This window comes from Acanthopagrus latus, chromosome 17 (genome assembly GCF_904848185.1).
Source record: "Acanthopagrus latus isolate v.2019 chromosome 17, fAcaLat1.1, whole genome shotgun sequence".
In the NCBI taxonomy this organism is placed as follows: Eukaryota; Metazoa; Chordata; class Actinopteri; order Spariformes; family Sparidae; genus Acanthopagrus; species Acanthopagrus latus.
The window spans coordinates 14,363,718-14,378,295 of NC_051055.1; the positions used below are offsets into that span (position 1 = coordinate 14,363,718).

A 14,578-nucleotide genomic window follows, 5' to 3' on the forward strand; every position below is an offset into this window, starting at 1 on the left:
TCAGGGGAGTCTGGTGCATTTTTTATTTCTTCAATGACTAGAAATTTTGCTGTGTGTGAAATCTGCAGGGCACTTAATCCTCCGGTACCAGCCAAGCTCAATTCCTCATCTCTGTCACCAATTCAAGTCACAAGAACATCATGAAAAAGACACACAGATGTAACAAAAACATCCTTTTTTTCAATAAAAAAAAGTAAAAAAGAAAAACAACCTTGACACAATGATCATTGTCATCAAATAACAATAAATAAGGAGCGCTCTTCCCTGTACAGAGATATAATCTAATCTAAAATCTTTTGTAATAAAAAATAGAACTTCAGTGCAATTCCTTTGACACGTTTCTGCTGCTCCTTCAATATCTCCGCCATGCGACGCTCTGTTACCCTGGCATTAAAGCAATGGAACAGAAACAATCAAAACACCAAATATTAACCCTCCCAAATGACACAAAAAAGCAGATATAAAATTTCACAGCCTTTCTTTGTCTATCTGTACTGTACATCTCAAAACACAAACCTGGACAGAAAAGGCACAAGTAACTACAATTTGTGTAATACTGGACAAAATTTGGACAAACAGAAATTGAATTATTTTTGTTTAAAGATTTTGGTCATTTACAAATTTATACATATTCCTTTTACATATATTCAAACAGACATTAAGATTACCAGTATCAATACAGATACAGGAAGGATATATTTTCATATACATAATTTAGATGTATATAGATAGACATTATTTTTACAAAGAAAAAAGTGCATTTTTATAACAAACCTGAATATTGCCAAAGAACAAACATTTAAGTTAACAATAGTATTGAAAACTGTATAAAAACAAAGCAATAGAAAACAAGACTAGTGTAGCAACCAATAAAGCAAAATGGGATGCACGATGCATCAAGGTGTAGACACTATTACGTGCTCTGGTCTGCTCTGGTTGAGTCTCCTTTAGCTCTTCCCTTGACCCAGTCGCCACCAGAATGTGGCTCCTCCCCCTCTGGCTGCTGTTCAGTGACAAGCGAGGCTACAGGAGCTGCTAAACTGAGGGGTGCTCTTGAACGACTGTCTCCGACACTGCGCTCGCTGGTCTCAGTAGCAGACCTGCAAGTGTGGGCTGAGCTATGTGAGCTGCCATATTGCTTTGAGTCTGAGGTCTCCAACTCCGGTTTGGAACATGTTAGTGCTGTGCTGAGAATGCACCGCCCTGACTGGCTGGTTCCTGCTGCCTGGTGCTCCCACCAGTGGTCTCCAGGAGTCCTAAGCCCTTGAGTTCTGGGGGTCCCGCCCCAGTATGATTCAAATCTGGCCAGTGATGGCCCCTCCATGGGGGGAGATGTTGGGGACGAAGGGGTGGTAGGGTGGGACCTTGGTCTAGCCTGTACCATTTGGATCCCTCCGATGGGGATCATCAGGCAGGGGACCTTGGCTTGTTGGGAGTGCATGGGAAGATGGCTGAAGATGGTGTCTGTTGTTTGGGTGCCAGAATAAGCCTCACACGTAGAAATACGGAAAGCAGGTGGAAACAAGCTGGTTTCTGGCAATGCTGGCCCCTCTGCTGCTTTACCACCTTTCTCCTGTAGGGGGAGAAAAGACATCATCATCACAGTTCATAGACTCACTCTGTCAGTACAGTCCTGTACACTGAGATCTTCCTAGAGGGAAAGTGCAGAGGAAATCCAGTGCATAGTGGTTGCTGTCTATGTCTTGGCATAGACCAAGTAAAAAAGACTCACCGGTTTGACAAGGCTACCCTTTGTACCTGGGCTCTCCCATGGCAGGTATCCAGGGGTCCTGTGCTGTAACCCCAGTGGCAAGGGAGGAGTCCGAGCTTGGTGTGACCGGTAGCAGCTGGGTGAAATAGGAAGAAGAGGAGAGAGGGGTCTGATGGGAGACGGTCCTCTCTCAGGGGAGGGCGAGACATGCCGGCTGGGTGAAGACAACTCCGTCCTGGGGGAAAGGCTGTGGAGGGGTGATGACAGCTCCAGCCGTGGAGAGAGGCTGCGGCTGGGGGAACAGCTCTCACTACTGGGGGAGAAAGCTCTCGGTGATGCCTTCCAGCCCCGCCGGGAGAACAGTGCTCTCCTGCTGCCTGGAGAGGCGGCTCGTCTACTGGGCCAAACTCCCCTTGGGGATAACTCCGGACCAGGACTGGGACTGGTGCGTGTGGGCTCGGGTTCAGGAGTGCCCTGCTGAGAGTGCCTACTGCAGCTGGAGTGCCCTCCTGCTGATGGGTGGGTGTCTGACGAACAGGAGGATGGCAGGTCCTCATGGGACTCGCCTTCCTCATCGTCATCGTCATCTGTGTCGTCATTGTCCTCAGACTCCTCCACGTCAGAAAATTGATGTTCCTCCTGTTCCTCGGAGCCACCCACACGCTCATCACTTCCTGCTGTTTCTGCAGACATAGAAAAATTCAGTGTTTAAATTATACCCTTTTAGGTCCATATTGTACACTTTAAACCTGTACTGAATCTACAAAACATCAAAACACATTAACAGAACAATTTAGTGGGTTAGGACAGCGTACTGTGTCTTTCTGACAAACCTCACCCACCACCCATCAAAACCATGTTATAAATAGACTGAGGATGAATAGAACTGAATTTAATTGAATAGCATCATGCCTCTATTCACAAACTATCTCTACAGCCTTGTGAATGAAAAGGCAGTTTAAATTGTGTGTCCTTGGCTCAGGTGAGTGTAGTCTGTCAGCAAGAAAGAGACAAAGAGGAGAGACTAAGTAGAGGAAGGTTAAAGGGGAAATCGTGAGGTGGCTGGCTTTTTCCGTGGATGGATGAATGTGTTGGAATGGGTGCTGACATGTGCCAGCAACACATCCTTGAGAACAAGGTGAATTTGCCAGACAGCCGCAGCCACATCAGGAAACGTTCTGTATTTGTCATTCATTTAGCTTCTGCTTTTCCGCATTTCTTATGCATGGCCAAAGGGAGGAGAATAGAACATGGTGTTGCATAAGCTGTCAGTGCTGAGCAGCTACAATTCTTTACAGGCACAAGTTCATCCAGCTGTATACCAATATTTCTCTGCAGTGGACGGGAAATATGTGAGATGCCTCTCCATCCCCTCTTAAGTACCTGTTTCCTCGCTCTCCGGCTCGTCAAGTGATGACTCAGATACTCCCATTGCCTGGCATTTTTTCCCATGAGCCTTGGACTTCATATGTTTAGTAAGGTTCCCTATAAAGAAACAAGAAAAGCACATTAAGATTACCCTCGACTCTTTGAGGGTAAGAAAAATTAAGAGGGAAATATTTGCTATCTGCACCTTAAACTATAATGAAATAGAAAGAATTGCAACACAAATCATGTTTCAAGTGACACGTAAATTGTTCCCTTACCTTTGGTTTTAAAGGCAAAGTTGCAGTGTTTGCAAATATATGGACGGACATCTGTGTGCGTTCGGATGTGCTTTTTCAGCATGCTCGGCTTCTTGCAGCGGATGCCACACTCTCCACATATGTACTTGCCCCTGCCGCGGCCTCTCACATAAACATACTCTTCGTTGGACTTGAACCTACATGAGAGAGACAAAGAAAGATAAGAAAATTAGGATTAGGGTGGTCGTTCTGAATAGATACTGCCATTTATAATAAAGCATACATGTTTTTTTTACCAACCCTACAGTGTGCTTTAGGTTGTTTTCTTGCATTTTACACATTATACACATGATGTGAGCTCTTCAGAAGATGAGAGAGTTAGGATTACTTTCATATAAACTGCCAGTGTCACTGTATTGAAAGTATAGTAGCTGCATGCATAAAGCTTGTTCATTTCCATACACTGAATTGCATTTAAGCTGCGTAATATTTATTTTTTGGGGCCACATGAGGGCATCAGAACAAGTGAAAACACAAATATTTTCACTCTTGTGAAGTTGTGTTTTTGAAACCTGTTGGAATTCAGTCCAATATTCTTCTTTTCACTTTATTTGGTTTCCATCAACCCTTGTGGATGTATCAGGCTCTTCAGCTGATAATGTTCAACAGCTAGTTTCTTACTTGGCCTGTCTATCATTTGGCTCTTTGCAGGAAGCACACAGTGGGTGCATTTGCTGGAAAGAAGGTTGATGACAGTGAAATTTGCCAGATGAAAAACCCAAATAATTTGCTAAAAGATGCTAAATGCCCTGAGGCTGAATTGGCTGATACTTCTCTTCAGCTTTATCACAACAAGCAAGCACTTTGTAGGGCATCCTACTTGGTCATATTAGGTGTGCTCTAACACAATCCAACATCTTTTAAATCTAAACTGAAAACATCCCCTTTAAGATGCCCCTTCCATGAGTCTGGTCTTATGGTTTACCATTATTTTACAATTTCATCTGACTTTGTAATATTGGTTCCTTTATTGATTTAGCTCATGTGTTAACTTCATTCGAAATTTCTGAATTTGTTTTACTGTTTTATGTGTGTTATTTACTCTCCTAATCGGTTGATAGTCATTATTTTATGTTGTTGAATGGTTTATAATGCACATGTATTCTTTACGTGTATTTTTTGTGTCTCCTTATCTGTAATGTTTTTATACTAACCACAATGTTTTTGTTGATGCAACTTCCATGGTAGCTCATCCTTTGTGTTTCCACCTGTGATAACATGTGCCATATGAAATAAAGTTTGGCTTGCTTGTTTGTGTTTTACATAACACAGTCATGTGACCCACTGTCCTAATAAAATATTGATATGTGCACCTTTAATAATGACAATAAATAATGTGGATGTGGGTTTATGTGTAGCACAAATACACACACACACACACACACACACACACACACACACACACACACACACTAGGAAGAGAAACTGGGAAACAAGGCTTTCTTTATGGAGGCGGGTCAGGGAAGCCCCACCAAAACCCCGGCAGCACTGAGTCTCTTGGCTGTTCCCTCCACTACACCCTGGGCACACAGAGAATACCAGCTATTCTGCTGTGACCGGGTGGCCCAGCCAACAACAGCAGCAACTAAAGAGAGGGAAGGGAAGCCTGGCTATGGCCCACAACCTAAAATAGACACTATATATAAAAATCAAGCAACATTTTTAGGTCTAGTCTATAAAAACATTGTTTATACACAATCTCAGTGTTTACCAAATGGCTATTTGTGGACACAGGGGACCGCAGACATTTTAAATCTGAATGAATTGTCCTCTATGCAAAACTCCATCTGCTTCCACTACTCATGAAGAGATGCACAATCCATTCTGAATTGTAAATATCCAATGTGTGCTGACTGTGTTTAATTACAGGATATGCGCCACATCTACAAGAACCCAGGCTGTGAATGCTCCCAGTTGTATAACAGAACCGGCAACAGCAAATCATAACAAATTGTTACACAAATGTAAAATAGTCTCAACAGTGGCATTATGTTGTGTTCATTCAGGAGCTGGCTACTGTTTACTGGCATGTATTTGTTGCCACTGCTAAAAATATCCACCCGCATCTCAGTAAAAACAAGGCAGAAGTTGCACTTCACACATCAAGAATTAAATCAGAAACCCGTCTCTCGCTAAACTCAACCGACAGTCTGCCCCTGCTTGTACTGTAGCTTCCTGGCTGCCATGGCAGATTGGTGGAGAGAATGCCGCTCTCAAACATTGTGTGACTGATTGATAAAGTCATTGAATATCAATGCAGCAACAACTGAATAACAGTAAAAGGCAGTGGTGCAGGGTACTGAAACATATTTTGATCATTATTTAACCAGAAAGGAGTGCTCAGGAATGTCATTTCACCAGTATGTTTAAAGCATTATGACAAATCTGCAGTGTTGCTACCACTAAGATGTACACTACGAAAATCAATCTGCATGTTTTAACAGAATGCAGAAGGAGACGGTTCAGCTTGTATTCACTAAGAGGGATTAAAGCTGTTGTTCCACTGACTTTTGCTGCCACCAAGAAGGAATAGCCATGCTTTCTTATTTGCTAAGACGTGTTATTGAGGGAAAAAGCTGCCTTGATCCAATATCTGTTTCTTTGGCTGTGTGAATGTAATAAACTCTGGAGACCCCTGCACCCCTCTTTCTTAAAGGGATTTCTGAAATTGGATCCAGATGAAATCACGCAGGCCAGTGGAACATAAACAAAGCTGCATGATGCATTTTCATAAAAACAGTGTTGCTTGTTCTCTGCAATAAAACGAGTGGCAGACAGTTGTGATGTCAATGTGTTGACAAAAGGGAGACAGGGATAATGAGTCAGGGTACAACACATTCTGCTGTGTTCGAGAGTAGCAGTGCTTATTTGCATGCACAGAGAAAATACAACAGGACATCAAGAGGTGCAGGTACACACAGAGAGAGGACACATAGAGAATGAAGAGAAAATAAAACACTGGTGAGTAAAACTGCAAGAGCTGTCAGAGTGGCACAGGCAGCATGAACAGAAGGAGGAGGGTGGTATGATGAAGAGTGAAGACTGTAGGCTGTTTATGGATGAAAATGCAGACTTCCTCAATGTAATGGGGGGCTGCAAATGATAAAGACTGGTAATTACTGCCTCATCTACTGTTAAGCAGACAACTCCTTCACACTCAATCTGTGTGCACATTTACACAAAACACAGGACTTAATGTGCAAGTGTTGACACACACCACACAGACAAAGTCGTGTTTCCATCACTTTTGGGGACATCACATACTACATAACTTGCGTTCATTTCCAAGAGACCTATGCTTACAAAACCATAACTTCCACTTGCCTTACCCTAACCGTAAACCAAGCCTTCACCCTTTAATTAATCGTTTACATTTTGTCCCCATAGGGAAGATGGGGCCCCAAAGTGTGGTGTGTTAACAGATGTCCCCACAATGTGGGTAATACATGTTTAAACACAAATACACACACGTGCACACACACAATTATGTTTGCATCACTTTTGGTGACATTAGACTGAATCACATTTACTTTCTGGAGACCCACCCTAATCATAACTATAAACACTACTTTCCAAAGTCAAACCCAAACCTGAAACTCTAGCCAACATTGTGGGGACTTACAAAGTGGAGTTTTTCCCATCTTCATCTTTTATCCATATCTAGCTGTGCCACAGCAATGTAAACAGATCTGCACAGAATCAGCAATTGCATGGGGAAACTTTGAGCTCTAAACACATTAAACTGAAAGATGAGAGGCTGCACTGGAAACAATCACTCAGACATTTATAGAAAGCACAAATATGTAAATATGTGAAAGCAGTTAAGTGTACATACAAATGCAGACAGGTTTGAAGACAAACAGTTACACACACTGCACACAATCACAACTGATGATTGCTTGCAGATTGCCTCATATTGTTCCCCTGTGTCTTTTCAGTATGTTATATAACTGTAAAAACAGGTATTAATGAGAGTCTAACAGTGGAGTTAGACAACCTTTTCCCCCCTCAACGAACACGCACATACGCACACTTTCCAAATGAACACTTCTAAAAACACAGACACTCATGCCAGCAGCAAGAGGAAAAAGCTTGGCTGCAGGTACAAATGAAGTCCCTGCGGGTTCCATTGGCTCCCATCTGTTACTGTAATTCTCTATGTGCACTCCAGTCAGCTCTCCATAGTCTCTGTTTTTGCTGTCAGCGGGCGTTGGTTTGTGACAGAACAACAGATTACTTGTGTAATGAGGCACCGTCATTATTTGCAAATATTGATTTTTGAATTAAAAGATGTGCATTTTAACAGTCTCACTCTTGTAGTTCTTACCCGCCTTCAAAGATGCGAACACGAGAAGCCTCGCTCTGTTTGGAGGTGGAAGGCCCTTCCTCTTCTCTCATCTCTTTAGTGTCCTCCTTTTCATGTTGCTGCTGATCCTTTACTTGAGTGAGGGTGCTGGGTGGGGTGGCATGTACCTACACTCAAAACACATAGGAAATTTCAAAACAACTTAAAATTAAGTGTTAACTTTAATTGTTAAGAGTACCCAACCAATTTAGTACTGTACTCCTGTCAGACTCATGAAAGACAGTTTGATGCAGCAGTACCAATACAGTCTTTTTTATTCCATGAATTCTTTCTTGTTAGCTAGCAGTGGCTAATGAAACCTGTTATTTGTTCACCTCACACAGAGCTGAGGAGCAGGCTACAGAAGCCTGGTGAGTTAATTTCTTTCTAACTCCACTGCCCCAGTTTTTGTTCTTTTTTGCACAGTTTCCTTTGGAGACACTAAAGGCTTATACAACTTTCACATATGCAGTAGTACTTCTTCAGACCTGTTAACAGCCTTTGATGTTTGAAATGTTTCTCATTAAGACATTAACGCTGGGTTCATGAGTAAAACATCCAGACTCGTTAAAAAATACAGTATTTTACATTTTACATAAGTTCATGGTCTCCACATTAATTTTTTATAAACAGTGAGTGTACATTTTGGTTATGTTTACCTCTGACACACGTGGGGTCCTGCTACTGCTAGGGGCCGGTTTGCTTGTGGCTGGGGATGGGGCCATGGCCATGGTGTACGTCTCTGAGCTGTGCTTCTGTTTTGAGCACAGTAGGGACAACGCCACCTTAGTGCTGACACCTGGTAAGTTGGGGTTGTGGGCACTGACGCTCCAGGTAGAATAAACTGAGGTGCAAGGTTCCCTCAGGGCAGATGGATTGGGCTTAACATAGTTCAGGTAGCACCAGTTGACTGAGGTGGAGGTGTGGAGGCTGGGGTATGAAGTGACGCTTTCTACCCCCTGTTGGACTACTGGTGGCACCTCCGTTTTTTTACTTGTTTTCTCAGATGACTCCTCCTCCTCCTTTTCCTTACTATCATGCTTCCTTGGTTCTTGCTCCTGCTCCTCTTCCACTTTAACACTTGTCACCTCCCTCCTCTGTAACTGTTTCTTCTCTCCTTCTTCCAGCTTTGTCCCAGTGGTTTTACTTTCTTCTTCTGGTCTTACCTTCTGTTCAATGACCTCCTTCTCCTCCTCTCCAGCCGTGTGCTCCCCTTCCCCTTCCTCTTTTACCCTTTTCTGGTGACGTTGGGCCTCAGTGCTGAGCTCAAGACTGGCAGCAGGAGAAAGCATGCGTTTACTTCCTCCAGCCCCCAGTGGACCGTATCCCTCCCCAGATCCTGAGGCCAGCTCTGTTGGTAGAGTAAGGGGAAGAAGGCTCTTAATATCTGTGGAGGGGACCTTTAAATAGGATCTCTGTAGCTTATCCCGTTCCACCTGGCCCATGATGACCATTGCTGTGCAAGAAATGGGCTCCTGTGAGTGAGTGGAGGCCAGGATCTGGGACAGGGTGGTATACATGGCACTGGCATAGGTAGGTATATGGGTCTGGAGCCTCACAGGCACCACAAGGGACACAACTGGTGTGAGCTGTGCCACGCATGTGGCGATGACTGGTTGTGGGTGGTGGTAGGAGATTCTTATGAGGGATTGATGGGTAAGGGTAGAAGGGATGGTGGGTCTGCTCTCTGTAGTTGGAGGGGAGGAAACATGTGCAGTAAGTCTTGGAGGGAAAGGCAAGTACAGAGTTTGATCTCTCGTTCTGGAGGTGAACTGGAGAGGAACTAGAGCAGGTAGCTGCGGAAGTGGTATACCCAACCTTTCAGCCATGTGAATCTGTGCTGGGTGTATCTGTATAGGTGGAGGTCTTGTCTGTGAATGTAAGAAGGCTCTGTGTATTATTTGGGTGGAGAGTACTTCAGAGAAGGCTGTGGTGACGGGAAGAAGCTGGGACAGTGATCCTGGAGAAAACGCTTGCTGGCCTCTGGGTTGAAAAGGGAGCACATCCTGAGAGCGTGGAAAGATTTGTGGCTGGAATAGCTGCAAGGCTTTCCCTGTGGTGTCTAGGCTGAACCGGGAGCTTGTCTCAGTTGAGTAGAGAGGAGACTGGATAGCACGGGAAGGCCCTGGCTTTGGACTGTCCGCTCTGGACAATTGAGTCATGCTGGCACCTTCCTCCTGCTCAGGTTCCCCTAATGTGGCATGCTTCACAAGGAGACACTTTCTCCTTTCTTTCCAGGAGGATGCAGATTGCTGAGGTGACAGTGACCCATAGTCAAAGGACTTACTTCTGGCCTCTGAGATCTGCTCTGCTTGCTGGGGGCTTGTTGGAGCCTGCTCTGAAGCTGAGCGCCTCATCTCCTTGTGGCTTTGATGGTGTTGGTGGGAAGTGGATGGCACCATCAACATTTGGGAGCTTTGGCTACTGGAGGCCCAGGCAGCAGACTCTAGTCTTGCTGTGTCCTCAAATGAAGCAGAAAGGCTTGAGGTGTGGGAAATGTTGCTTTCTTGACTTGGGCTGCGAGGCAGAGACACAGACTCAAAGCTAGACTCCCCAGAGGACTGGGCGGCTTCTACCAGGCGGAGTCTCTTCTTCTTTGGTGGCAGCTTCTCTGCAGGGAGCTGGGCCAAAGTCTGGCTACGCTGAGGCCACTGGAACTCCTCCACTCTCTCTGCCTCCTAGTATACATAAACAGTTAATTTACCATTCAGTGTAAGACAAAGAAAAACTGACTGCACCTGCAGTTTATCAAGATGTTGAAGTACAAAAGTAATTTAAATAAAAGAGGGTAACACCCTTAAAACAATCAATGCATCAATGCTACTTTAAATAATAATGTACCTTGGATGAGGATGCTGTCACTGGCGGTGACACAGATGGCATATCGGCATCAGGCTCCACAGTAACAAGGATCTCTGGCACTTGGATGTTTGGCTGGCGGATGAGGCGAGATGTAGAGGGTGATGGTTTTGGCTCGGGTTGTTGTGTTTGCTGAGTCTCTCTGAGGTCTGGTTCTTGACTTTCCATGGACAGACTCTCCTGCTTCTCAAAAGAGCTTGTGTGTTGGATGACAGACACACCCTTCCTGTCCTGCTGCTGCTGTTGTTTTGGCTCAGTCCGTGAAGAAACACCTAGAAGCAAGCAGAAGAAACAACACATTGGCTCCCGTCATATTAGAGGGATATACTGCTTTTAAATGAGGACACAGAACTGACTCTTCATTCCATTCCCTTATCTGTAGTAAGGGCAACATAAGTATTTTTTTCTAATGTATACATATTTTTTTGTACATGCATATGTTTTCTTTGGCTTTTCTTTATATTTACTCAGAAGTTAAAAAGGTATTAAAAGACATGAATGAAAATTTAGAGCTGCAAGAAAGAAAATTATTTACCAGCTATTGTGATGATCGCTTATTCTTTTCAGTCATTTTTAAAAGCAAAATTGCCAAACATTTGCGAGTTCATGCTTCCAGAATGTGAGGATTTGCCTTTTATGTAAATGAAGACTCTTTGGGTTTTGGACAGTTGGTTGGACAAAAGAAGCAATGTGAGGAAATCACTTTGGGCTCCGAGAAATTGTGATAAACTTTTTTTTTTTCATTTTTAATGTCATTTTACAGACAAAATAATTACTAGATTGATTGTGAAAAAATAGGCAGGTTAACCAACAATGAAAACAGTCGTTAGCTGCGGTCCTACACATCATAATTTTGGTATCAGTTTATCTGCTACTGATGGGATAAATAAACACACCTGAGTGGGCCTGGCTGTGCTCTGGTCTGCTTGGCAAAGGGATTAGGCCCGCAGAGCTGCCTGACATGGCTACAGATCCAGGGCTGGGAGGATCCTCCTCCAGACTTTCCTCTTTCCTCCTTTTCCTAACAGCCATGGCCAATGCTCGGAACTTATAGTGCATCATCATTGGGGGGCGATCGTCCCTGCATGTTTTGCTCACATGCCTGCTCTCTTGTTCTAGTGTTTTCTGCCCAAGACATGTGCCTCTGTGGGTCTCGTAGCCTTCACTATGTTGAAAATGGGCCCCACAGACTTCACATTCAAACAGGCTCAGAGTCTTTTGTTTTTGTTGTTGCTGGGGCTGCCTAGCTAGTTCTGTGCCTCTGGTGGAGGACGAAGAGGAGGGTACCGCCTCCTCCAGCAGTTGCTCAGCTCCAAGTGGGACCTCTATGGCAGGTTGGCGCTTCAGCATACGCTGGGCATGGCCAACCCTCATCTCTGCTACCACTGCTTGCTGCTCATCGAATGACTGGCAGAGACGGTACCCTCTTGGAGACATGGTGCCAGAGGTGGAGGGCTCTCCTGGGCTGGTAGATGATGGCATTGAGTGGCTTCTAAGCAGAGGCACTGCTGACATTTCCTGAGTACCTGCTGGATCTGCCTCAGGATTGTGGAGGTGTCTCAAACCACTGGGGCCAGGGACTTCTCCTTTGGGATCAAATGCGTAGGGATCTTTAGGGGTGGTAAATTTAGGGGACTCCATGCTGCTCTTCCTGGACAGAGAGGAGCGTCTGGGCTTTACACTGTCAATCTCACTGGTGTCTACTACTGCTTCATTGATAGTGATAAGCTTGGTTATGTGTTCTATTACTTGGGTTTTGGGTACAGCAAATGGAATGCCCTTGTCCTCTGTTCCTGAGGATGAGGAAAGTGAAGAATGAGGCTGCTGCTGATGGGGACTGCGCTGCTGGCCACCCAGCCTTCCATATTTCCCTAGAATAATTTCTGCGTAGGTTTTGGCACTGGCACTGGGGGGGCTAACTTGGGACATGTCGGTACTGCCTGATCCGGAGAAGTAGCCAGACTCTGTGCTGCCCTTACTGCCGGGCCCTAGGGAAGAAGAAGAGGTGGAGGAGAGGGAAGAAGGTGGGTCATCTGGGGAAGCCATTGGGCCACGTTTCCTTTCACTAAGCCTTAGTGCCAGCCTTTGCTTGACAGCCTGGGAGTCTTCAGGCCTCTGGCTCTCCTCCGAGGTCCCAAGCAGCTCCTTGCCACCTTTCTTCTGCTGGCCCAACATCTCCTTAGATTTTCTGTGTTGGCCTGTCTCTTCTTCAGACTCAGTGCTTTCTCCTTCTGTGTGCTCCTCGGGGTCTTCTCCAATGCCACTGCCCTCTGGTCCACTTGAACTCTGCTCATCCCGACTGGATGCCAGGCCTGCTTTAATGCGATGGGCATGGGACTTACGGTGCTTATAAAGGTTGCTCTTGGTCTTGAATGAAAAGCCACAGGGGGCACAAGGGTAAGGTCTTTCTCCTGTATGTGAACGAATGTGTTTCTGAAGAACACTTGGCTTGGCACATGGACGGCCACAGTAAGAGCACACATATTTCCCTGGTTTTTGGGGTTTCTTCTCCCCTTTTCTGGGTGAGCTGACTCCTTCTAGGCCCTCTTGGCTGGACTGAGGTGGGACCCCCTGACCATGCTCACCCCGGGTAGAGGAAGTAGAGGGAAGAGATGAAGTTGATGAGGAAGCTGGAGAATAGAAGCTGCCTCCTGAGGAACCTGGGGTTTCTGAATGCTGCCATGCTACTGCTTGCTGCTGCTGTAACCGAAGCAGAAGGTCAGTGCGTCTGGGTTGGCGGTTTTGCAGGCGGCCCAAAGCTCTGTGTACAGGACGAGGATTAGGAGGCTGCTGGGGCTGCTGAGGTGGACAAGATCCTAGCGAGGATTCAGCCGTTACATGCTGTTGCTCTTGCCTTCCAGAGCGCTCCTCATCAGGCGGACGGCTGGGCTCAGCCTCCATAGAGTGGGGAGGAGGCCTCAAAGACAGACAAGGAAGGGCTCTCGGAGCCTCATGGGGCTAATCGCATGGCAGCAGAGACGTCAGAGGCAGGGGAACATCGACAGACTAAGCTGTAAGTCACAACAGAAGGCCTTTTTCAGTGTGGGCCAAAAGTTATTCAAGAGGACCAAATGAGGCATCATTAAAAGGTGCCCTGGAGCTGCATGGATGCAGGTAAACATAGATCATATCCTTGCATGATGCAGCTCTGCCTCTCTCCAGCCTTAGCCATCTTAACAGCCCTTCCAAGGTCTTCTCTGCATCTCCTTTGTTGTCATAAAGAATGTTGACTGCTCAGACTTCTGAATGGGTCTAAAGAAACACAGAAAAAGAGTTACAGAAGCAGAAACACAGAAATACATTAATTAGTCTCTAAAAAAAATGCTTTGTCACAAAGAGCTACACTAAAGCAAAAGACTTTCCCCAGTTCTCTCTTTCCCCTTTTCACGTTGCAATAAAAAAAGATGTACAAAGTTTTTCTAACTAAAAGTGACAAAACATAGAGAGGTGATAAAGGAAGGTCCTGCCAGGATAAAATACAGATGCAGCAAAACACATATGACTTTGTGAGGAAGTGAGAAGTCTTGTCTCCAAAAAGCCTGCCATGCTGTCTGGAAAAAGAGTAACGTTTGTAGAGCTGAAGGCCAAAATCATTAGTGTCCTATTATCCCTTTTAAAAAATTGCCCCATGTATCATACTATGACAAATGAGGTTACATTTCCTGGTGTAGTGTTGAGTGGCGTCAGTGTTGTAATGATAACATTAGTGAGGTAACTGCATCAGTGACACGTTATTGCTCTCATCTGTCCTGGCTTCAACTCTTATTTAGCATATAGTGTGCAGTCATTCAAAAGAGAGAGGCGCACCTACTGTAAATCAATTAAGAACTGTTAGCTCAAGCTGTACTCTTAATGTACCACTTTAAAAAGGCACACAGGCTTTAGTATGTGAACATCCACACTTGTTAATCTTTTTTAAAATGTAGATAAAACATAAATATTAGATTCATATCCAACCCGTGACTGGCTTATGCTGCA

At 44.9% G+C, this 14,578-nt stretch overlaps 1 protein-coding gene across 3 annotated transcripts in view; it reads right to left on the reverse strand.

The window, feature by feature from the left end:
* The window catches only part of LOC119005978 (transcription factor HIVEP3), a 47,696-nt gene continuing 33,118 nt past the window's right edge, over positions 1 to 14,578 (reverse strand). For all 3 annotated transcript variants that reach the window (XM_037074210.1, XM_037074211.1, XM_037074212.1), the window contains 8 exons: positions 11,497 to 13,852; positions 10,583 to 10,872; positions 8,401 to 10,419; positions 7,724 to 7,869; positions 3,358 to 3,533; positions 3,095 to 3,196; positions 1,733 to 2,394; positions 1 to 1,573 (listed from right to left, as the gene is read on the reverse strand). In XM_037074210.1, coding sequence (XP_036930105.1) covers positions 914 to 1,573; positions 1,733 to 2,394; positions 3,095 to 3,196; positions 3,358 to 3,533; positions 7,724 to 7,869; positions 8,401 to 10,419; positions 10,583 to 10,872; positions 11,497 to 13,501 — 6,060 coding nt within the window. In that variant the 5' untranslated portion in view covers positions 13,502 to 13,852 and the 3' untranslated portion in view covers positions 1 to 913. The remainder of the gene's footprint in view (positions 1,574 to 1,732; positions 2,395 to 3,094; positions 3,197 to 3,357; positions 3,534 to 7,723; positions 7,870 to 8,400; positions 10,420 to 10,582; positions 10,873 to 11,496; positions 13,853 to 14,578) is intronic.